The 25,125-nt window shown below is 39.2% G+C and overlaps 1 protein-coding gene across 3 annotated transcripts in view; it reads left to right on the top strand.

Moving 5' to 3' along the window:
- SACM1L (SAC1 like phosphatidylinositide phosphatase) overlaps window positions 1-25,125 on the top strand; it is a 39,636-nt gene that overhangs the window by 6,000 nt on the left and 8,511 nt on the right. For 2 of the 3 annotated variants that reach the window (XM_081105599.1, XM_081105598.1), the window contains exons 1-11: window positions 10,919-11,037; window positions 11,193-11,342; window positions 13,762-13,821; window positions 14,624-14,657; window positions 15,659-15,760; window positions 17,083-17,168; window positions 17,988-18,074; window positions 18,858-18,926; window positions 19,830-19,909; window positions 22,145-22,243; window positions 24,303-24,441. In XM_081105599.1, coding sequence (XP_080961725.1) covers window positions 11,035-11,037; window positions 11,193-11,342; window positions 13,762-13,821; window positions 14,624-14,657; window positions 15,659-15,760; window positions 17,083-17,168; window positions 17,988-18,074; window positions 18,858-18,926; window positions 19,830-19,909; window positions 22,145-22,243; window positions 24,303-24,441 — 909 coding nt within the window. In that variant the 5' untranslated portion in view covers window positions 10,919-11,034. Of the gene's footprint in view, window positions 1-2,935; window positions 3,034-5,672; window positions 5,748-9,534; window positions 9,663-10,918; window positions 11,038-11,192; window positions 11,343-13,761; window positions 13,822-14,623; window positions 14,658-15,658; window positions 15,761-17,082; window positions 17,169-17,987; window positions 18,075-18,857; window positions 18,927-19,829; window positions 19,910-22,144; window positions 22,244-24,302; window positions 24,442-25,125 lie in introns of those variants that run through there. The other variant, XM_081105597.1, reaches the window with a different exon arrangement.

Here is a 25,125-nt window from a genome sequence, read left to right as displayed (position 1 = left end):
GAAATGAGCGACACACAGCAATTGAGGACCTTTCTTTTTGCATTAGGGAGAGGATTTGCTCCTAGATTTTTGGTTATGATTGAGTCTTTTGTCTTGGTTTCCATGTATTTATTACATCAAAAACTCAGTATGGCCTGTTGACTAGTTAATTTTGAAAAACTGCTGGCAAACGTGGCTTCTGTGACACACTGTCGACTTTCTAACCAGAGAAAACAAACCGCTCCCTCTTTCTCCTCTTTATTAGTTACATTATAACATCAAATCCAGTTAAAATTTGACCTGTCAAGATCTTTTCTTGCTAGGAGAAAGGAAAACAATTTTTAAAATTCTGTTTATTCTGTCTGTCATTGAGCCAAAGAAGACATCAGTTAAAGGCCACATATAAAAACCAACTTAGCCCTGGCCAGTGTGGCTTGGTTGGTTGGAGCTTTGTCCCATACACCAAGAGATCTCAGGTTTGATTCCTGGTCAGGGCACATACCTAGGTTGTGGGTTTGGTCCCCAGTTGGGGCACTTAGGAGAAGCAAATGATCGAGGTTTCTCTCTCACTTCATTTCCCTCTCAGATCTATGTCTTCCCCCCTTCTTTCTTTCCCTCTTTCCCTCTTCCTTTCTCTCCCTCTGTCTCTCTCCCCACCCTTTGTCTCTGTCGAATCAATAGACATATCTTCTGGTGAGGTTTAAAAGAAAAGAAAAAAGCAAACAACTTAATGTAGGTGTTTGTTATAGTCTAAGAAAATTGACTGGAACATCTGCTATCATTTTGTGTGAAAAATACCAAGGGGAATGAATAAGCTTAGAGTCCTTGTCAACAGAGGCTTGGTAGCCTGTTTGGTGAAGATTAAAGACAAAAATAGTAAAACCATACTTACCAGCAAACATGAAACCACCAGGTGTTTACTTAAGTCTTTCTGACTCAGTAAGTGCTGGACAGTTAAAGTTAGTTTCCGCTAGCTTTTGAAATGAAACCTGGGAAGCATAAAACTTAGAGAATAAAATCTGTTGTACTTCAGATCATTGTTAAGGCCAATTAATGAGGGGTGGGAAGTGGAAGGAGGGAAAGAAGAGGAAGACAGCAAAGGGACTATGAGTTGGGATGACGCCTGCTCTTATGACTAGTGGGATTCTGAGTCATTACTTGTCATTACTCTTCTTAGCTGGCAGTCACCGTTCTTATCAAATTCTTAAGCTGTTTTCAATAACATTATCAGAATAGCCTGCTGGCAGCACCAGCACTTAGATTCCTGCCATATCTCCCAGAGAGATGACATCCGGCAGAAGTCAGGGCCCTTGGACCAGAACTCTCTGCCTTGGTCCACAGTTACTCTTAATTTTATTTTAATCTCATACATGTATGTGGTTTAAAAGTAAACAGTACACAAAGCTTATAATGAAGGAGACCGCCCTACGGCGCCTCTCACTCCCAGTCCCCTCTGCCCCAGAGACATCCACTTTCAACTCTCCAAGCGACCACTTCCGGTTTTTCACTCTAGAACAACATGTCTGTACTGCTGTTTCCTGGTTTTTTCATTTTTCGTCTTCTGATGACTTCCTGCTTTAGAAGATGAGAATTAGGCTTTTATACCACATTCTTTTCCTCTCCTCTCCTCAGTGTAGTTATATTAAGATACTCAGTGGTCATATTGTTATGGTTACTATGTAGATGTGGTTCAAATGAAGTTAGGAGTATAGTATAATTAATTACATAGTCTTATAAAAATGTGTTGTTTTTTTTCTGGAATTGAAAAAGTGACCGTTTTCTTTTAACTTTTATTAACTTTCAGTGTCGTTCTCACTAATTAATCTTCAGTTTCAGCAGTAAAACTCCTTTCAAACATATCAGGAAACTCAATTCATTTTATTCTCTGAGGCTTACTCTGGGAGCCTCTGCCCCTGCTTTAATCTGGACAGGCTGTCTGTCCGGCCACAGAGCTGTCCTGGAACCTCTCTGCACCATCATTTCTTTCACATCTCCTGTGTGGAATTCCAAGTCTAACTCTCAATTTACTCTATTTTTGTGAAACTAATCTTTCCTTCTTTCTAAGAGTGAAAGAGGTGTCTTTTAAGATATGGCACACCTGGAAATGTTTCTATTCTGTTGTCACACTTGTTTGATCGTGTGGCTATATATAGAATTCTCACTTAGAAATTATTATCCTTCAGAATTTTGAAGACCTTGCTGTTGAATAGTTCAATAGTGTGGCTGTTGAATATTTCAGTGCTTCTTTTTCTTATTCCCCCACTTCTCCCTTCTTTTTGATCACAGTTGTGCCAGGAGCTTTTACACGTTGTTTCATTTAACCCCCAAGATTGAACACCCCCCACACCCAGAATCTCCCACATACCTTTATTTTCTTACCAGCATTTACCACTGCCTGAAGTCACTGGATTACCTCCTAGTATGTTGGTTGTCTTTCCTTTTAAAATGGAAGCTCTGTGATCCAGGACTTTGTACACTAATACCTAGAACAGGGCCTGGCATGGGGTAGACACTTGTAACTTGGCCAGCATTACATAGCCAGTAATAGCGAAGTCAGGATGAGAACCTTATTTGATGGGTATCAGAACTGAAGAACGGACAGGAGGAGTAACTTGCTCAAGGTCACACAGTACAGATAGTCTGGTACTATAGATTGGGCTATTAACTACTGTGTTACCTTCTGAACTGTGTTGGAGATATGGTAAATTAGAATTTATTATGATTTTCTTGTGTGAGTCAAATTGGTGGTTTTACAGCAAATTAAAATCTTGTCGGCATTAAATATACCAGTGAAAAGAGTGGCACTGAACACACAAGGACTGCATAACAGCTTCATCAATCCAGAAACTGGGACAATGATGTAAAATTTAAACCCGGCTGAAATTGTTATAGTAAGTAGTTCTTTAGGAGTCTATTTCATTTGGTTTAGTTATTTATGGCTTTAAATTTCTCCTAGGCATATCACAACTGAAAAATTTTATGTGGAAGCTTGTGATGATGGAGTGGATGATGTGCTTATCATCGACCGGGTGTCCACAGAGGTTACCCTCTCAGGTATTTTACAGCCAGGTTTACAAGTGTCAGAAAGATGTTATACCTAAGCTGCAGTCATTAAACTAATCAGAGGTGTGCCAGTGTGTGGATCTCTGAGTATCTTACAAAGTTTTAATTCTTGCTACCTCATTTGATTTCTATGCATTAATTTTATGCTTCCTCCTTTTTCCGAAAAGGAGAAAGGATTTTGAAAATTTTGCAATCTGTAAGGACTTACAAAGATCATTATTTCTTTATTTGTTCCTTTATCTATACTCTTTACAGCAGGGGTCCTCAAACTTTTTAAACAGGGGGCCAGTTCACTGTCCCTCAGACCATTGGAGAGCCGGACTATAGTTTTAAAAAAAAACTATGAACAAATTCCTCTGCACACTGTACATATCTTATTTTGAAGTAAAAAAACAAAACGGGAACAAATACAATATTTGTATTTGCATGTGGCCCGCGGGCCGTAGTTTGAGGACCCCTGCTTTACAGGATTGGTTTTTTGATGTCCAAGTTCCTTCTAGCTGTAAGATTTAAGGTATTTTGAGTGTGAGGAGGTTGTTTTAGCATTAAGTATGTGGAATGTTAATACCAGCTTTTGTTTTTAAAATATTCATGACTGTGAGGGTAATTTAATGAATGAAAAATAATATAAACATTACTGACTACAACTTCTGTTTTAAGCAAATAATGTTTGTAAGCATTATCTATCTTATCCATCTGTCCAGTTATATTTTGGCTTTGCTTACCGGGTTTATCTCTCCCCCTGTCCCCCATAACCCACCCCCCCAGTTGTGTAGAACACTGATTTCTGACTAAATTAATGTGAAATAATTTTGGTGACAAATTAATGTACCATTATCACATTTAGAATTTCATTTGTTTAAAAAATTCACCTCTAGACCGAATTCTGTATTTTTTCTTGAGTACAGCATTTGAGTGACCATGGAATAGGCATTGAGGACATAGTAAATATCCTTTCAACACATAAGGTGAAATATGAAAACATTGCATAGGATAGTAAAGTGCAAGAAAGGCATGACTATACATTTCCATTTCCTTGGTTATGTGGTTAGTCTGGTAAGGACCATAAATATAGTTTTCATTAGACCAAATTGAATTAGATCTCTGTTTCAGTTATATTTGACATTTCTTGGTGGATGCTCAATATAGCTGATTGGTTTTAACCAATGTCAGTGTCCTTCTCCTGAAGTTTAATTACACTACTTCTATATCCCCTATTGATACAACCTATTGATAAAAGCTATTTAGTATGAATGTATTTTCAATTGTTTTTGACTTTTCAGTGATATTTAATTTGTGGGTAGAGATTGCAGACCCATTTGAGTGGGTCATGAATAGTTTTTTTTAATAGTGGGTAAAGATAATACCACACACTCGTCAGTAAATACATGAAGAGATACTTTGACCTAAAGCCAGTGATGATGAGGGGTGTCTTGCTCAGTTTCTCTGTCAGTTGGAAATGTAGACCATTGCCATGAAAAGAAGGATTTACTTTCTTCCATGAAAAACTAACCTATTAAAATTATCATATTTTTATTGCTATTCCACTCCAGTTAATATAACTTATAGCTCTATTTAAGTTCATCAGATGACCTCAATATACTCAGAATTTTCTTTGTGCTTTTCATCACACTTATATTCCTATATTTCATGTTGTTAATTGTGCGATAACATTGCTGAGTAAATTGAATTACTAGATAAAGCAAGTGAATTTTAGACCTTATTGAGAATTACTTTCTTCAGAATAATAGGACTGCCTTTAGAAAAAAGAACTTGGATTTATAACAGTGTTTCAGTGATAATTAAACTGTGACCGAAAGAAAAGATTTCTAGTCACATAAGTTTGGAAAACCATGAATCACACAGTGGGACAGTTTTGTTTTACCTTAGGCCTTCTCAGAGCTTTTATTCTCCTGTGCATTCTCACTCTTCCTGGGAGACGGACTAGGGATGATGTGGGCAAAGTAAATTAAGCTTATTTATTGGGCATTATTCCCTAAACTGGAGTTCTACAAAGTATGTTTTGTAAACATGTTGGCTAAAAGTTTAACAGTTATGAAATGAACCCTATAGTCTAAGATTAATAGATTAATTTATTAATAAGGGCGTTGATAAAGTCACAGTTCATGGTGATGCATCCCTACTGTACAGATTACTATTAGACACGAGGAGGAGGCGTTTCCTTCTTCTGTCTCCCTTGACCCTTCACCTGCACTTCCCACATTCTTAGGCATAGCTAGGCAAGTCTTTGTTGCATTCCATTAGTTGCATGTTGAGATTAAAATCATGTCTCAACACTCCTCCCACTTACTTTCTAATTATCTTAAAGGGATAAAGACCTTCTGGCAAGAGGTTGAATAAATTTAGTTGAAAATTGACATTAGAAATAACCCACAGTTTACCTGGTAGGAGTGCTGAAGCATGTTACATTTGACACCATATTCAGGACAGGCAGAGAGCTTTGTAAATGTGGACATCCTTATTTTAAATTCTGCCCAAACGGAGGACTAATGAAGGAGTATTGTTTTGTAACAACAAATCATGTATGTTTACTTAATAGAAGTAATTGTTGAAATTCCATTCTTTTGGTGAATGTGTTCTGTGATTTTTTTTTTTCTTCTCTTTTAAAGTCAAGAAAGATATTCCTCCTTCAGCTGTCACAAGACCAATATTTGGTATCCTGGGCACAATCCATCTGGTGGCAGGTAAGGAAGAAATAAGAAATAAGCTAAGATGGACAAATAAGGTAATTAAATTGACACTGGGAGTATAAGATGAAGGAGCACTTCATATCATGCTTTAGGCAATAATCTGTAGATTTAAATATTTGTCATTAATTTCTAAAAATAATATGCCCCAAATGGTTAAATTTATCAGCCTGAGGTTTTATTAAAAATGAATTTTTCAAAAATTCTAAGAGGGTTTAAGTAAATAATTTAATGCATTGATGGATCAGAGTATTCTACTTTCAACTCTGGACTGAGTTGAATATGACATAGTGCATGTTAGAAAATGTTACCTGATTCTGAGCAATTAGAAAGTGGTTTTGTTAGTCTAAATTTCATTTCATTGAACTTTTAAAAAATTCATGCTGTGGCAGGTACTGTGCTAAGTAATAAAAGATGTATGTCCTGCCCTAGACGGTTTGGCTCAGTGGATAGGCCATCGGCCTGCGGACTGACGGGTCCTAGGTTCAATTCCGGTCAAGGGCACATGCCTGGGTTGCAGGCTCAATCCCCAGTAGGGGGTGTGCAGGAGGCAGCCGATCAATGATTCTCTCTCATCATTGATGTTTCTCTCTCTCTTTCTCTCTCTCTCTCATCAATGATTCTATCTCATTATTGATGTTTCTCTCTCCCTCTCCCTTCCTCTGAAATCAGTAAAGATAATTTTAAAAAAAGAAGAAAATATGCAATACTTAAAAAAAAAAAAGATGTACGTCCCTTTTGGTCTCACTTTACAGTCTAGTGAAAGGCATGTTAGTAGTAAATTACTGCAGTACAGTGTGACAGCATCTAGGAGAGAGATGTACATAGGAAAACTGCCAGGGAGGGCACTTGTGGGTAGAGCCTTGAACAGAGCTTAAGAATTAATTAGTGGGAAAGGCTTACCCTGTTTTATTTGTGGGGGGAGGTGGTGGCCAGATCAGGGTTGGTGCATTGTGCGTGGTGCTGTGCTGGCTCCTTGATGCCTGACTGCTCATCTTTGTACTGGTGCTCCAGACTTACGATGGGCTTCCATCCCAATAAACACATCATACATGGTTGAAAATATCCAAAGTCAGAAATGCATGTAATGTACCCAACTTACCGAACTTCATAGCTTAGCCTGGCCTACCTTAAAGGTGCTCAGAGCACTCACATTAGCCTACAGCTGGGCAGCATCTCTGATACATGAACATACCAGTTTACCCTTAAGATCGTGTGCCTGACTGGGAGCTGCGGCCCTCAGCCACTGCCCAGCATCACGGGAGGGTTTCCTACTGCATATTGCTAGCCTGGAAAAGATCCACATTCAAAAATTGAAGTATGGTTGCTACTAAATGCATATCGCTTAGCACCATTGTAAAGGAGAAGAATCTTAAGTCAAACTATCATAAATTGGGAACCATCTGTAACATTGCATTAACCAGTTATACTACTGCCCCAGCACTTTTCTCTAACATTATAGAATGACAGACATGAAGGACATAGGAGTGGTGTAGATGGGACCTTGTCCTACAGAGGCCAGATCTCATAACTATGTTGATTTAGGCTACACACTGGGAAGTGTATTAGCAGAAGCCTGCCTGTCTGCCTTGGGGTTAACAGGAGAGAGAGAGAGAGAGAGAGAGAGAGAGAGAGAGAGAGAGAGAGAGAGAAGAGGAGAGGAGAGGAGAGGGGGGGGAGGGGGGAGGGGGGGAGGGGGGGGAAGGGAAAGGGAATCTTCTGTCTCTACTTTGATCTGCTAAGATCACAGTCTCAGTTACCAAAAGCTTTTGCGTTTATCTTTTTGAGAAAAATAATTTGAACTTTCTTTTTTTTTCTTTTTTTTTTTTTATTGCTTAAAGTATTACAAAGGGTATTACATATGTGTCCATTTTATCACCCCGCCCTAGACAGTCCCCTAGCCTCCCCTATCCCCCAGTGTCTTATGTCCATTGGTTATGCTTATATGCATGCATACAAGTCCTTTAGTTGATCTCTTACCCCCCTACCTTCTGCCCCCCAACCCTCCCCGGCCTTCCCGCTGCAGTTTGACAATCTGTTTGAGGCTGCTCTGCCTCTGTATCTATTATTGTTCAAAAGTTTATAATGGTCTCTATTATCCATGAATGAGTGAGATCATGTGGTATTTTTCCTTCATTGACTGGCTTATTTCACTTAGCATAATGCTCTCCAGTTCCATCCATGATGTTGCAAATGGTAAGAGTTCCTTCCTTTTTACAGCAGCATAGTATTCCATCGTGTAGTTGTACCACAGTTTTCTAATCCATTCATCTACTGATGGGCACTTAGGCTGTTTCCAGATCTTAGCTATGGTGAATTGTGCTGCTATGAACATAGGGGTGCATATATCCTTTCTGATTGGTGTTTCTGGTTTCTTGGGATATATTCCTAGAAGTGGGATCACAGGGTCAAATGGGAGTTCCATTTTCAGTTTTTTAAGGAAACTCCATACTGTCTTCCATAGTGGCTGCACCAGTCTGCATTCCCACCAGCAGTGCACAAGTGATCCTTTTTCTCCACATCCTCTCCAGCACTTGTCGTTTGTTGATTTGTTGATGATAGCCAGTCTGACAGGTGAGAGATGATACCTCATTGTTGTTTTGATTTGCATCTCTCGGATGATTAGTGACTTTGAGCATGTTTTCATATGTCTCTTGGCTTTCTGAATGTCCTCTTTTGAAAGGTGTCTATTTAGGTCCTTTGCCCACTTTTTGATTGGATTGTTTATCTTCCTTTTGTTGAGTTGTATGAGTTCCCTATAAATTTTGGAGATTAGGCCCTTATCAGATATGACATTGGCAAATATGTTTTCCCACACAGTGGGTTTTCTTGTTGTTTTGTTGATGGTTTCTTTTGCTGTGCAGAAGCTTTTTATTTTGATGAAGTCCCATTTGTTTATTTTCTCTTTAGTTTCAAGTGCCCTAGGAGCTGTGTCAGTGAAGAAATTGCTTCGGCATATGTCTGAGATTTTGTTGCCTTTGGATTCTTCTAGAATTTTTATGGTTTCCTGTCGTACATTTAAGTCCTTTATCCATTTTGAGTTTATTTTTGTGTATGGTGTAAGTTGGTGGTCTAGTTTCATTTTCTTGCATATATCTGTCCAATTTTCCCAACACCATTTATTGAAGAGACTATCTTGGCTCCATTGTATGTTCTTGCCTCCTTTGTCAAATATTAATTGAGCATATTGGTTCGGGCCGATTTCTGGGCTCTCTATTCTATTCCATTGATCTATATGCCTATTCTTGTGCCAATACCAGGCAGTTTTCAGAACAGTGGCTTTGTAATACAACTTGATATCTGGTATTGAGATCCCACCTACTTTGTTCTTTTTCAGGATTGCTGCAGCTATTCGGGGTCTTTTTTTATTCCAGATGAATTTTTGGAGAGTTCGTTCTAGATCTCTGAAGTATGCCGTTGGTATTTTAATGGGAAGTGCGTTGAATTTATAGATTGCTTTGGGTAGTATGGACATTTTAATGATGTTGATTCTACCAATCCAAGAACATGATATGTTCTTCCATCTGTTTATGTCTTCCTCTATCTCTTTTTTCAACGTCCTGTAGTTATCTGAGTAGAGGTCTTGAATTTTTCTAAATAATATACTGGTCTTACTATTTATAAATTATAAGATTGCTTTAAAATAGTATGGGCCTTTTCTCTGTATAGCACAATACAGTCTCATTCACTAGCCTTTGGAGTTTAAAACAAGGACCACTTACTACTTTTGGCATTAGAGTTGCCTTTTTATATTTATCTGAGTCTGGCTTTGCTTTTTTTGCAGGAAATTATCTAATTGTCATTACCAAAAGGATAAAAATAGGTGAATTTTTCAATCATGTAATCTGGAAAGCAACAGATTTTGAAATTCTTTCTTATAAGAAGACCATGTTGCACTTAACTGATATTCAGGTAAGAAATGGAAGCACTTACTAATTGCAAATCCCAAAGTAGTACCATGGGTGGAGCGGGAGGTGGAATACAAAGAATGTTTGCTGGATTTTTTTAAGCCTAATTATTTAACCATAAAGCAAGGTCACTTTACATACTTTTACACCTAGCCATAAAATGTATTTAAACAATTCTTCATATATTTAATTTCTCTTGGTTTGTATTTTAAACTGACTCAGTTCTTAAATTGTGAAATTTCATATGGAGAGAAAAGGACAAACAGAAAATGCATGTTCTCAACACCCAATTTTAACTTCACATTTTTTTTTTGTAAAAGAAATAAAATGTTAGATACCTTTGAAGTTGCACTCATCCTATTATGTTCCATCTTTCCCCATAAAATTTTTTTCTTCACTTTTTCCACATGTGACTATAAATATGTGTGTATATGTGTTCAAACAGTCCTCTTTTTGCACGATTCCTGTATGCATGGATTTCAGTTAGCATGGTTAGTTAATATCAGTCTTCCAACAACATGGTTTATATTTCAGTTATCCTGGTATACTAACTAAAGATTATCCCACTAAAGATGAAAGTGCAGACAAAAAGTGACAACTCTAGGAGTGAAATTCAAATTGAACATAAATGGGGTGTAGAAGAAATAGCTGACTGTGCGAATGCTGTTATTGTTGCTGTTCAAGAGACTCTAAATACACAGCGAGAAGTCTCAGTGAAGGTGAACTTACTAGTATTAACGAAGTGCTTATGTCTCATAATTACCAAACATCAACATTTATTTTTTTACATCTCTATTTATTGATTGTTTTGAGAGAGCGAGAGAGAAACATCCATTTGCTGTTCCACTTATTTATGCATTCATTGATTCTTGTTTGTGTCCTGGCCAGGGAAACAGTTATTTTTTAAAACAAAGATTAAAATAAATGTCAATCTTGGTATTTATTGGGAAAGCCAGCTAAAATTATTACCAGAAAATAAAGATAGATATTACTTTTACAGGATTTTTCTTTTTAATATAAAAAGAAAAGAATTCTACCCCAACCAGTAAATTTTCTTAAGAGCGAGATGTTATTATTCTCTTGTTATTTACTAGGTTACTGGGCCCTTCGTGAATTTATGTTTTTCATTTGATAAATGAGGATAATACTAATCTAGCAGGGTTGTTTTTGAAGGTAGAAAACCTATGTAAAGTATCTGGGACACAGTAGGTCATAACCTAAGTTGGTGATGTTTCATTAAAATAACTCTTCTGCCTATAGAGTAAAAATTGTGGAGGACATCAGAGGGAAGGAGTTCTGCCTCATCAATGTAGTCATACGTTACACTAGTTATTGAGTATCATCTGGAGTCAGGAACTGTCCTAGGTCCTGGGGAAATGGTGAGCATCCCTCCCCCTCCCCCAACCCAGTCCTTGTGCCAGTGATATTTAATAGGGCCAGACTAACAGGTTTTTATTTTCATTCTTTCTTCATGTTGACAGATTCCTTTCAAGTCTGAGGTAGACTGATTTATTTTTATCTCCTTTGTTTACAGTTACAAGATAATAAAACCTTCCTATCAATGATAAACCATGTATTGAGTGTGGATGGGTTTTACTTTTCAACCACATATGATTTGACCCATACTTTGCAGCGACTATCCAACACTAGTCCAGAGTTTCAAGAAATGAGTCTCTTGGAAAGGGTAAGCTTAATTGACAGGTATTTTTACTTATTTGGGGTTCTTTTTTTAAGGGGCATATCTGTTTCTTCCATAAAAATATATATTGCTTTTTCTAAATCCTGGCTGTATCAGGATTATGTATGGGGCTTTGAAAACTTACCATGTTTCAGATATACGTCAATTCCCAATTTAGGACCCCAGTCTGTATGTTACACAGACAGGACTGAGAGCCATGACGTAGGTAGTCAGAAATGCAGTATAAATACACACATTGGTAATCCCCTAGCTCTAGGTGTTCTACAGCCTTAACAGATATTAGTAACTTAATTATGCTTATAAAATAGATGTTCTAACAGGCAGTGAGTGTTCTTTCTGCAGTGGAGTTACAGTTTTTGCAGCTGAAAAAGTAACAACTTACTGACTTAAGAACTTGCTTTTTTTGTTTAAGATGGGGTTATTTTTTGTTATTATTTTTTAAACTAGGCCTCAAATTATCTCATCTTAAAAGTGCTGCTGTAGGAACCTGGATGATTGCTGTCTTGATTTTTTATTAACAAACCTTAGTTGTGTTTAGGTGGCAGAGAGAATTTAAAAGGTTGCTGTCAGTTATGTATTAGATTGAACCATAAGAAATTGCCAGTAACTGACCAGTTTTGACCAATAAAAATGATAATTTCATTTAGTTCAACCTAAATCAATGTTTTAGTTGATTGGCATTATTAAGATTTCATACTCTAATCTAGTACAATTTATGTAGGTTTGGCTATAAATTCAGATGTAAGCTAAGCAATCAAGATATTTAGCTTTTAACTACAAAGAAACTTGCTTTTTAAAGCAGTTACTACATTCTGAATCTGCATTTGTCAAATGTCTCTCAGATGCCTGTTGTGGACCAGGCATTGTATTAGCCACTTAGGGACACAGAATGAACTGACAAGGCCCTGCACTGTGGGAGCCTGCAGTCTCCTGGGGAAGCGAAGTCCAGGCAATCACAAAACAAGGAGCACTTGCTGCCGTGGCAATTTGTGCCAAGTGTAGCGGGGTCCTGAGGAAGGTGGGTCTCGTTCTGTCTGCGGGAGTCAGGGACGGCTTTACAAAGATAACTTTTGAGTTGAGATTGAATGATGAATAGACCTTAGTGGTCAGGTGACAATGGGAGAGGGGGGTTCTGGGCAGAGATGGTGACAGTATTAGGCTAAACTGAAAAAGAAGCTGTCACATCTGGGGATGCGGAAGGAATATTTTGTCAGCTAATCAAGAGAGTCATTCAGGTTAACATAGGGAATCACAAAAGTGATAATGGCACCACCTATGCTTTAAATGTTTTAGCTTCACGTGAAATTTTACATTGACTGGTCAGTTTTTTTATGTAGGACCATAGGCTTATCTTTGTTTTTGGTTCCTTGGTTCCTAATTGTCTTCTCTGGACAAATTACATCCATTACACTTCCCAGTTTGAATCTCTAAAGATTCTGACACAGAGCAATCTGTTTGCAGAATCCTATAGGTTTTCGCTGTGCCACTCCCACTTCTAATTCAGCAGCAGCTTTGTTTCAGCAGTTTGCCTTTTATCAAGTTAAATTCCAAACCATTCAGCTCTATAGAAACAGCAGCTTGTTTTTAAATCACATTTCATTGATTTATAAAATATTTCGTTAAACTGTGTATTGATGAATAACAAGTACAACTGGCCCAGACCAAAGGGGAACACACACCTGAGTCTCGGGAAGTGTACCATCCACCTGGTTATAACTAAACACAAGAGCCACTCCCTGCAACTCTCAGCTGGTGGTCGTGGGCGGGGTGGGAGTGGCGTGTCAGTTGGTGTTTTATAAAGAGAATGGAGAGAATTGATTAATCTACTGAGTTGTTGAAGGAGCTTCTTATGTATTTATAATTTGAACATCAGAATGGCCGGAGATGAGATCAGAGAGTTAAGTAGGGGCTGCCAGATCCCAGGCCTGGTGAGGCCATGCGAAGCTTTGGCTCTTTAGATGACAGAGAGCCAGCGAAGACTTCCCAGCAGACAGGAGACCTGACCTACCTGTCCTGTTAGAGAATCGCTGGCAGCGTGTGGAGGGACCGGTGGGAGGGGCAAGGCCACGACTTGACTTCATTAGTTAGGCTGGAGTCAAGTGCTGCTGAGGTGGTGGGAGTAGGGATGTAGAAGAGAGGGCAGATTTGGAAGAAGACTGGACTAAATTGACGAAATATATGAGCAAGAAAGATCCTGAGAGGACTCCCAGGTTTCTGGGCCAGCAGCACTGGCTTGAGGCAGTGAGGCAGGAAACCCAGAAGAGGAGGGCCCTATTTGAGGGGAAGGGTTTTGTTTGGAGCCTGTCAAAGCCACTGGGTGGAAACATTGGTTGTCATATTTTTCTTTCTGTAGAAACTCACCTTGCCAAGAGATGCTTTATTAATTGTAAAACTTCTCTCTTAGGCAGATCAGCGGTTTGTATGGAATTGTCACCTTCTGAGAGAACTTTCTGCGCAGCCAGAGGTAATGTACACTAAATAAAACCTGCTTATTTGTTACAGTCCAAGTTTTAATTGCATACATAGTAAAATGGCTCCCTAATCACCAAAGATTTGGGTAAATAATTCTGATTTAACTCTGTTTATGACTATTAAACTTGGGTCAGGTCTGCCATCTCAGGTTGTATCTCCTGTAGGAGCCTTAAGTAAAAATACACTGTTTTTATAAGTAAGAGAGAGATAATGGGTTTTAGTGGACGCATAATGGAGAAATGAGGGGCCAGAGCCAAGACCCAGGCAAGTGGAGAGCTCTGCATTTGTCTTCCTGTGGGGATGTGATTCCATAGGCGTCACCTTCCTCTGTCCTTAGTTTATACAAACAATGAGGACCAACTAGTAGGCTTAATATAGTGAATCTGGTTAAACAGATTTGGCTAATGGCTTTATTTTTTGTCATGTGCTTTTCTTTTTGGGGACAAAGTAGTTTGAGCTGCAGACAGCCAGTGTGGGCACATCTTTTCCCTAGAGGAGTGGAGTCGCTGGAGACAAAGACTGAAAAGGAGGGAGGAAATGTTCTGCAACTGCAGTGGTTTCATTAGTTCTAAAATCTGAGTAGTCAGGCCCAAACAATTATAGCACATTCTTGAATTTTCTAATTGAAAAGATGATGGTACATGAGGGAAGTTTCTTTATTAAGTTACCCATAAGATTACTACCTTGTTATACTTGTATGTTACCTCCTCATGTGTGAATACATTTTATATAGTGCTGTTTGTTTACTTTTAAACTATATTTAGTCCTAAATGTAATGTATGTCTTCATTTCAGGTCCATCGGTTTGCTCTTCCAGTAATACACGGCTGTATCCTTACATGATACTCTAGTTTTCTAGCAGTCTTTGTTTGAATACTGTTACAAGGCAGATTTAGTGACAGCCTCAAATATTGCATGAGGAGAGTCTCAAATATTGCAGAATCAAAAGCAATTTATAATTCTATAATTATCTAATTGTAAGTTTACTTTAACTAATCTTTATCATGGAGATTATAATAAAAATAGGGAAGGAACATGAGCTGGCTGTTGAAGGACAAGCACTGTATGCTGATGAGTGCCTAGAATCAGGACGGTGCCCTGCAGAGATGGAGGTGATCTTCCTGTCTAGGCGATTTTAGAATAGTTTATTCATGAGGAAATAATGTGTGTCACAGGCTTAATGTGAAGCTTTAAATTAATGTAGTTTCTTGATTAGAGGTATAGTCACATGTTTTGCATACATGCAGAGAGATCAACAAGATCCAAGGTCCCAAGGCAGGCGCATGCCTGGAGCAGAGAGAGTGGCGGAGTGATTAGAGAAATAGCTGTGCCGAGATTATGCAGGGCCAAATAGGCCGTGCCTTTTAGTTCTGCCGTGATGAGAAACTGTTGGGATCTAAATAGAGGGTGGGCATGATAAGATAAAGGAGAGCAAGGGAGGATGCAAGGAATCATTAGGAGGCAGCCTCAGTAATTCAGGTGAGGGGCAACGTTGCCTAAGACTCAGAGGATAGCAGTTATGGTGGTGAAAATGGGCAGGTTCTAGATATATTTTGCAGGTAGAGCTAACGGGATTTTCTGACAATTTGTACATGGGATATGGAAGAGAGGTGGTTTCTGAAAATTTACTCTTTTGACCAGAGTACAAGCCATCCACTGAGGTGGGGAAGAGCCTAGAGGTGGGAGGGAGGCTGAAGAGTATTCAGGGTTCCATTCGAACATGTGAAGCTTGAGATTTCTATAGACATCCAGGTAGATTTAGTCATACCACACTCCTCTCTTTCATACACGTGATTTCTCTGTATGTTATATTTACTTAATGTAGTTAAGTTATTACTATGCACTCGTGTTCTATTAATGGAAAGTACTTTGATTGGATTCTCATCTCGAGGAGGAGTTGCTTCAGAGCTGGCGTGCGCTATTACGTGAGAGGTAGGAATAATTTTGTCCCATATGCTGCAGTTCTGGGTTATATCTGTCACTACTGAATGTGACATGACTGTAATCTTTTGTATTTTATTTGTTTTCATTATCATTTGAAAGCCTCAATAGATACTTATCTGCTGCTTCATTATACGAATTAGTTAGGTCTTCTATGCCTTACTCCAGCCACTGTATTATGTTGCAAACGTTAAGAGACCCTATACACTGCTTCTTCCTGCTCTAAGAGGCACCGATCATGTTATTTGCTGGATGTGTGACAGCAAGCTGAACTCTGTAGTTTCAGTAACCTGAAATCATAGCAGAAAGTATTTTCTCTTATTATTCTTGGTTTCTTTGCATGCATAAAGCTAGACATGTGACTTTATGCCTTCAACTTTAAAGATCTACATTTGTTTTCTAGGCTTTGTACTAGCAAATGCTAGTTTCCTTAAACCAAGCATTAAAAATCTGTATTAAAAGTTACTGTCATTATGAAAAGGAGTTTCTCTCTCTCTCTCTCTCTCTTTTTTTTTTTTTGCCAGACTATCAGAGTAAAATCCTGTGGACCTTTAGATAAATCGTAGAAGTTTGGGGCCAGGGAGTTATTTGGTTACTCGCCCTTATTGTAGATCAGGGGTCCTCAAACTTTTTAAACAGGGGGCCAAGTTCACTGTCCCTCAGACCGTTGGAGGGCCGGACTGTTGTTTAAAAAAAAAAACTATGAACAAATTCCTATGCACACTGCACATATCTTATTTTGAAGTAAAAAAACAAAACGGGAACAAATACAATATTTGTATTTGCATGTGGCCCGCGGGCCATAGTTTGAGGACCCCTGTTGTAGATAATACAGCAGAGGAAGAGAGACACTGAGTGAGGTGGTTAAGATCACAGAACCTTCCACCCTCTCAAAATCAATGGAAAAAACATCCTCGAGTGAGGATTAACCAAAAAAACAAACAAAACACCCTGGGACTTATGGACAAACTTTCAGGAGTCCTTGAGAATTTGTAATTTTTTTCCTTTACAATATATCTCAAGTTTGAGAAACACTGTTTTTGAGGAATCATAGGATTGTATATGTATAAACAGTTGATATATTAATATTAAATAACAACCAACTTTATTTGTTAACAGGTCCTTAATACTCTGCTTTAAGCCTGTTTAAAATGAGCATCTATTAGCTTTCTGGTCATGTGTTAATGCATTTGTTTTTATAAGTACTTTTCCACTAATTTGAACTGATTTAATTCTAAGTTAAACTGAACTAGTGAGTTTCTGGTGTGTTTCTTATGTGATAAACATAGTTAATTTAATTTTTTTCAATTTAGGGATTGATTCTGAAGGCCACGCAGCTAACTTTGTAGAAACAGAACAAATTGTTCACTACAATGGAAGCAAAGCTTCATTTGTCCAGGCAAGTTAACATGTCTGTGGGAGGGCAGCCAGGTGAGCTGGCCTTTCTGCTTGGGTCATAATTCTGTCACGTTATTGAAATTTCTCTCTGCTCTCCTCCTTTTAAAAGTTATATCTTTGTCTACAATGTGGAATAAGTTCACCCCAAACAAGGGTATTCCATTAATCTGACACTCAGCTTTCTGGCATTTCCTCCCTTGAATTAGGTCCCTAAAGGAGAGGGGTAGGAATAGGAGGTGCCGGGGTTATGGAAAGGAGCCAGCCACCTTTCAGCCTAATTCTTCAGACTTATTCAGGGCAGGAATGATGGGACAGCGGACTCTACCTGCGCTGACTTCATTGTGAGATAATCTCCTTTTCTCGTTGCCTCCCTAAGGAGTTGTGGAGCACTTGCTGCTCCAGAGCATTAGTAGCTAAACATATACGTTCATAGACATACTCATTTGAGAATGAATACAGCCATTTTCCAGTTTTATTATAATGCCAGATTATATAACAGATAACATTAATTTCTACTCAGATAAATTGATTTATTTTAGAATTTAGGGAAACACTAAACTGTACTACACTAGCAACATGCATATAAAATCAGAAGCAGAAAAGGGCCTTTCAAATGTATTCCCACAATACATGAACTTTAGATTAGGAGCAGGCATACATGGACTTCTTTCATAGTTGGTAGGTTGTATATATATTTTTCCTTTGTGGTCATTGATATGTATATACCCCTGACAATATGTAAGGTGAGAAAAACAAGTTTACGTGTATGTTTGATATTGTTTGTTTTTTTCACATTTCTCTTTTTTTTTTTTTTTTGTAGACTCGAGGATCAATACCAGTTTTCTGGTCTCAAAGACCAAACCTCAAGTACAAACCACGACCGCAGATCAACAAAGTAGCAAATCATGTGTGTATCTTCCAAGGTTTCCTTACTGGCTAAAAATAGCCTATTGGCATTGTAATTTACATATAGAGCATGTATTTTTTCCTCGTAAGGCAGAATAGAGTATTTAGTGTGTTCTATTTGATACTGTGCTCCGAGTTAAAGTAGCAATATTTCATCTTGGAGTAGAATGGCTTATAATTGCTATTTACTAGTTGGTATTTAGAATATCTAAAAGACATTTTTCTTTTTTCTTTTTTATTTATTGCTTAAAGTATTACAAAGGGTATTACATATGTGTCCATTTTATCACCCCGCCCTAGACAGTCCCCTAGCCTCCCCTATCCCCAGTGTCTTATGTCCATTGGTTATGCTTATATGCATGCATACAAGTCCTTTAGTTGATCTCTTACCCCCCTACCTCCTGCCCCCCAACCCTCCCCAACCTTCCCGCTGCAGTTTGACAATCTGTTTGAGGCAGCTCTGCCTCTGTATCTATTATTGTTCAAAAGTTTATAATGGTCTCTATTATCCATGAATGAGTGAGATCGTGTGGTATTTTTCCTTCATTGACTGGCTTATTTCACTTAGCATAATGCTCTCCAGTTCCATCCATGAGGTTGCAAATGGTAAGAGTTCCTTCCTTTTTAGAGCAGCATAGTATTCCATCTTGTAGATGTACTACAGTTTAGAATATCTAAAAGACATTTTTCTATAGAGGATATTTAAGGAGATACTTTACATCATCTTATAAGTATTCTTACAGTGTCCTCTGGTAAAGTGAATAACTCTTCTTTTCTTCTCTAGATGGATGGTTTCCAAAGGCATTTTGATTCACAATTAATTATTTATGGAAAACAAGTCATAATCAATCTGGTATGTTTCTTACTTGTTTCTAGGGGAGCAGAACAAACTTTTTTTTTAACCTGACATAAAATTCATCATTATCATTTTTAATTGTGCAGTTTAGTGACATTAAGGATGTTGTGCAGCCATCACTACTGACCATTTCCAACTTTTCTTCATACCAAACAGAAACTCAGTATCCATTAAACTTAGCTTCCTATTATCTGTCTCCCCTCAGCCCCAAGTAACTCTGATCTGCTTTCCGTATCTATAAATTTACCTGTTCAAATACTTGCTCCTTTGTGTCTTGCTTATTTCACCTTGCATAAATTTGTTAAGGTCCACTCATGTCACAGCATGTATCAAAATTTCATTCCTTTTTAAGACTGAATAATATTCCATTATATGTGTGTACACAGTTTGTTTTTCCATTTATTCATTGATGGACATTGGATTGTTTTGAGCAGAGGTGTAAGAATCCCTGCTCTCCATTCCTTTAGCTATATACCTAGGAGTGGCTTTTTGGTGATTGGACTTTTTCTTGGTTGCTATAAACCTTTGTTTTCCAGAGCTCCTAAGAAGCTGGTTGACAGCTTCTGGTTTTCTCAGTGTTTTTGTAAGGGAACAAGAGCTTGGAGCTTCCTGGTCCTGCATTTTGCTGATGTCACTCTCTCCTTTTATTTTTTTAAAATTTATATTTTTATTTATTGATTTGAGAGAGAGGGAAGAAAGGAGAGAGAAAAAAACATTGATTTGTTGTTCCACTTATTTATGCATTCATTGGATGGTTCTTGTATGTGTCCTGACCGGGATCAAACCTGCAACTTTGGGACAATGCTCTAGCCAACTAAGCTAGCTGGCCAGGTCATCACTCTCTCCTTTCAAATAAACTTAAAGCAACTTAAAGCTATAGTGTTTTTAAATTTTTTACAGGTTAACCAGAAGGGCTCCGAGAAGCCACTTGAACAGGCATTTGCAACAATGGTGTCCTCCTTGGGAAATGGAATGATCAGGTACCTCAATATAAATTTGTTATAGGTCTTTTCGGATTAGATGTATACTTGCACACATACACAAGTATATAGATCCCACATCCTATGCTATATAATAAAAGCCTAATATGCTAAGTGTCTGACCATTCAACCAGTCACTATGACGTGCACTGACCACCAGGGGGCAGATGCTCCGACCAGTAGGTTAGCTTGCTGCTGGGGTCCGGCTGATTGGGACTGGGCAAGACGGGCTGGACACGTCCTGGAGCCCTCCCACGGTCCCTCCCCGGCCCCATTCGTGCACTGGTGGGGTCCCTTGGCCTGGCCTGCACCTTCTCGCAATCCGGGACCCCTCAGGGGATGTCGAAAGCCAGTTCTGGCCTGATCCCCTCAGGCCAGGCTGAGGGACCCTACCGGTGCACAAATCTGTGCACCGGGCCTCTAGTATTATATATTTCATAGACATATGTTTTTACTTGTTGGTTTTTTAATACTAGATCAAAGCATGATTTTGTTGGCTTGAAATTTTCTGGCATAATTTCTATTGCAGAATAACTTCTTAGCAGTTGAGTTTAATTTGAACTTTGCAAAAATTTAGTCCCTGATTAAAATCCCCTTCTAGAGGCTTTGCATCACTATGGTCACTGGGCCACGAATTACATTTCCTTGTGATAGCTTCGTGTGGTCTCTGTGGTCGCAGCCCCCTCATGAGCTGGAGCACTTTACTCTGGCATGGTGGCCTTGTCTAGAGCAGCAGCTTGGCCTCTCCTGTAAGTCACCAGACAGCAGTTGCAAACCCTGTGTAGCCTTGTCAACAGAGGGCAATTCTAAGATCAGCAGTTATCTGTGGAGAGGTGCGAGGTAATGAGTCAGCCCATTTGGAGCTTTCTGTGGCAGGAACTGGGGCGGAGGAGGGGCTGTGCTTTGGTAGGAAGGAGTCACAGACACGGGGAAAACTTTCCAAAGAAATAGTACTGGGTTATTTGGGGTTCAGCAGTAGACTAATATACTTAAAATTATCATATTTTCTATTTTATGTAATATTTTATATTATCAAAATAAAACTATGTAACTCCTTCTTAGAAGATATAAATGTACCAGTGAACTACTTAAATTCTTTGAACAAGTCTAGAGCTATTCCTTCTGGTCAGAGCACTCCAAAAATAACTGTCACAGTGTCACTTTTATTGGAGCTGTCACTGAAAATGCTTCCCTTACTCCCGTCTTCCCAGTGCCAAACCTCTCAGTTGGTTAACCTCTATTTTCATACTTATTTCTAGTTTTGTTTCTAACTTCTCACCTGCAATAATGGAAGTGATAGGAGACCCTTTTTTGACCTTCTTAGAACAAACCCACAGTCTGGTGATGCCCCGTCAGTTTCTAGGAGCCAAAGGTGTCCCCCGAGAGCAGACACCTCCTCTGAATTGAACTCTGTAGATGAGTGCAGTGTCCTTCTAGTCCTACCTTGTGACTCAGCTTGATCCTGAGGGGGAAGTTAGGCAGAAATGGGACATGTGAGGATCTTCATGTGTCTGTAGTGCTCAGGTCCTCTGTCCACTCTTCCCCCCTTAACCTTCAGGAATTGGTTCATAATTTTCCCCTCTCAAGGGGCATTTTTCAGCTCATAGTAGGCTGCCTTCACTGATAAATGTGTTTTAACATTGAAAAGATATGTGTCTCTTAAGTATCTGATAACTGAACACAGCCCATCATAGATTGACAAACAGGAAAATTCTACCATGTGTGTGTGATGCATAGATATTGGCAAAAGGAAATTTCTTGTTAGTATGGTCAGTAACTAACCAGAGTGGGGGCCATTCTGCCTCTGTTCTTCCCTAGTACACACCATCTAACCATTTTGAACATTTTAATCACTTTGAAAAACAATACAGTGGGACCCTGTCCTTTGCACACGGGGGTAAAGTATAAACATGTGCCAGACACGCAGTTGGAGAGGGCTCCTTTATACTGCACGCCTGGTTGCTGCACCTGAGCTCACTCCTGCACTCTGAGGGCTCTCTGTTCTCAGTCTGAGGGCCTCTAGAAGAGCATGTGAAGGCAGGAGTGGGTGCATTTTCCCTCTAGGTTACGAGCGAGAGGAGGTGGGTTTGTGCACAGTGTAAACCTGGAGGGAAGGGGGCCTGCTGTCCCAGGATAGCTGTGTGCTGTGATATAGACAGTCAGCTAGGATGGTGTTGTTGTTAGAGGGAAAGTGAGTAACCTTTGGTCAGTTTTGAATATCTTTTGTTTTGGTAGATATATTGCCTTTGACTTCCATAAGGAATGTAAAAATATGAGATGGGATCGACTAAGTATTTTATTGGATCGGGTAGCAGAAATGCAGGATGAATTAAGGTAAGCTATTTATTTCCCTATGGTGGTTGTGGAAAGAGGTCTGTGTATATATTAACCATATTTATTCATTGTCTAGCAGACTTACAAATACATTTCCCTGGGTTGACAGCACTTGTCCATACTATTATTTTTAGAGTTTTCTTTTGTTTTTGTTTTTTAACATATTTTTTATTGATTTAAGAGAAGAAGGGAAGGGGAGAGATAGAAATATCAATGATAAGAGAGAATCATTGATAGACTGCCTTCTGCACTCCCCACACTTGAGGATCGAGCCTGCAACCTGGGCATGTGCCGTGACCAGGAATCAAACCGTGACCTCCTGGTTCATAGGTTGACATTCAACCACTGAGCCATGCCGGCTGGACTAGATTTTTTATATTGAAAAGATGAGACATTATAATTTAGAAATATTTTTAAATTCTTAAAAATGACCCATAACAGGGTATTTTTGTGTTTTTATGAATTATCTTTCACACATTAATAATTTTTTGCATAATTGAAGTTAACTTACACTGTTTAATATTCAGTTGTTTTCACTAAACATTGTCACAGATGTGTGTCATTAGCTTTTCTAGTCCTTGTGAGGCTTGTGTTAACGGCATTCTGTGTTCCCTGCGTCATGATACAGTTTCAGTTAAATGCTTTCCTTGGTTGGGTATTTGTTTCCTTTTCTCTTCCTGCCATGAAAGGTTGTGTTGCAGTGAATCACTCTGGGTACATACGTTACTTCTGTTAAATTATTTCCTAAAATAAATTCTTGAGAGTAGAAATTAGTGGATCAAAGGGTCTGAATGTCCTCATAGCATTTTTGTGTGCGTTTACCACGTTATTTACTGTGTTGTTCACAGGTTTACTGTATTTTGCGCATACGTCAGTCTTATTTTAAAGCTAGAAGAAGGAATGGAAACCATCCTGTCAATTGTCTGCCTTAATTAGTATTCTCTAGTATTCATCACATGCTGTTCATGCAGTCTGCCAGGCACTTTGACTCCTGTGTGCATTGTGCATTGTCATACACACCTTCAAGCAGCCCAGCGTGGTGCTGTCACCTCCGTTTTGTAGATGAAAAAATGTAGGCTTGGAGAGATTAGGTTAATCATGTAAAGTCACACAGCTAGTTAAGTTGCCTAAGGAGTAAGGCTAGCAAATCAGTTGCTTGCTGTCAGAGTTCATGCTCTTTGCCTCCATGTGTGTGTCGAATTTTCGAGTGCAGAGCATTCTCTGAGGAGATTGTTAACACTGCAGGAGACTCAGGAACTGGAGACCAGGTTGGCTCCAGTGCAGACATCTGGTGGGTAAGGGGAGAAAGGGAGACTGATTCTTCAAATACCCCCTTACACGTTATAAAATTTTTATTATTTGTTTTAAGAAAGGATTTAAAAATGTTTTTAATGCATAACATCCAACCCTTGCTTCAGAAATTCTTAATTTACCTCAAGGCCAGCCACCTTCACTTTGAGCAAACAGGGAATTCTGACATGGATAGTACAGGGACCGTGTTTCAAGACATCCTGACACATGGGACGGAGGTGGGATGATTATGTCAGGTGAAGCCTCCTCTGGCCTTAGGGAAGCATGGTTGATGCCATGGCAACCTTTACAATCTCCAGCTGAGCTTCTTCACATCTCTTAGGTCAGTGGTTGGCTCTGTGGCCCCTTGAGTGTGGCTCTTCCACAAAATACCATGTGCGGGCACGCATGTACAGTGTGATCGAAACTTCGTGGCCCATGCGCAGAAGTCTGTATTTTGTGGAAGAGCCACACTCAAGGGGCCAAAGAGCCGCATGTGGCTCACGAGCCGCAGTTTGCCGACCACTGTTTAGGTGAAACAACCTGTGATGTTACAGTTGTTGTTTGGGTGGGGAGTTCACTTGCCTCAGCACTTCAAACGTCTTTTTGGTCTGTGGTAACCAAGTATCCCTGGATCGTGCATTTCCTGTCTGACATTTCAATTTACTGGTTTTAATAATGTTACTGATCGGAGTCCTGTGTTATAAGAGGTATGTCCTTGGTAGATTTAACTGACTTTTATGAGAGTGTTTATACAAATATGTTTTAGTTATTTTCTAGTGGACTCTACTGGCAAGGTGGTGACGAATCAGGAGGGCGTGTTCCGCAGCAACTGCATGGACTGTCTGGATAGAACCAACGTGATCCAGAGTCTGTTAGCTCGGCGCTCGCTTCAGGCCCAGCTGCAGGTGCAGTCCCTCCCTCCCTCCCTGTCTTACTTCCTTCCTTTTCTTTCTTTCCTTCCTTTCCTTTCCTTTCTTTTCTTTCTTTGTCTATTGACTTCAGAGATGAAGGGAGAAGGAGAAATGTCAATGATGAGAGAATCATTGATCGGCTGCCTCCTGCACGCCCCCTACTTACGATGAAGCCTGAAACTTGGGCATGTGCCTTTGACCGGAGTTGAACCTGGGACCCTTCAGTCCACAGGCCAAGGCTCTATCCACTGAGCCAAACCAGCTAGGGCAGTGGTCGGCAAACTCATTAGTCAACAGAGCCAAATATTAACAGTACAACGATTGAAATTTCTTTTGAGAGCCAAATTTTTTAAACTTAAACTATATAGGTAGGTACATTGTTATTAACTTAATTAGGTACTCCTAAGGCTTAGGAAGAGCCACACTCAAGGAGCCAAAGAGCTGCATGTGGCTCGTGAGCCGCAGTTTGCCGACCACGGAGCTAGGGCATTCTCTTCTTTTATTAAACAGTATAGCAAAAAATTAAAGAAACTTCATCTTTAAAAATCAGTAACAAAAACCATTCATGTTGCCCTCACCTTAACCCAGCTTATGTTGTTTTTGTGTCTTGCCATCTGTGGCTGTGCATTTTCCGTGGTCGGTATGTGCATGTGCAAGTTTCAGTCTTGCACTTTCCTG

Source organism: Myotis nattereri, assembly GCF_964212035.1.
Source record: "Myotis nattereri genome assembly, chromosome: 14".
NCBI classification, from domain to species: domain Eukaryota; kingdom Metazoa; phylum Chordata; class Mammalia; order Chiroptera; family Vespertilionidae; genus Myotis; species Myotis nattereri.
Note: the sequence above shows the minus strand (reverse complement) of the source record. Positions and strands in the feature narration are given on the sequence as shown.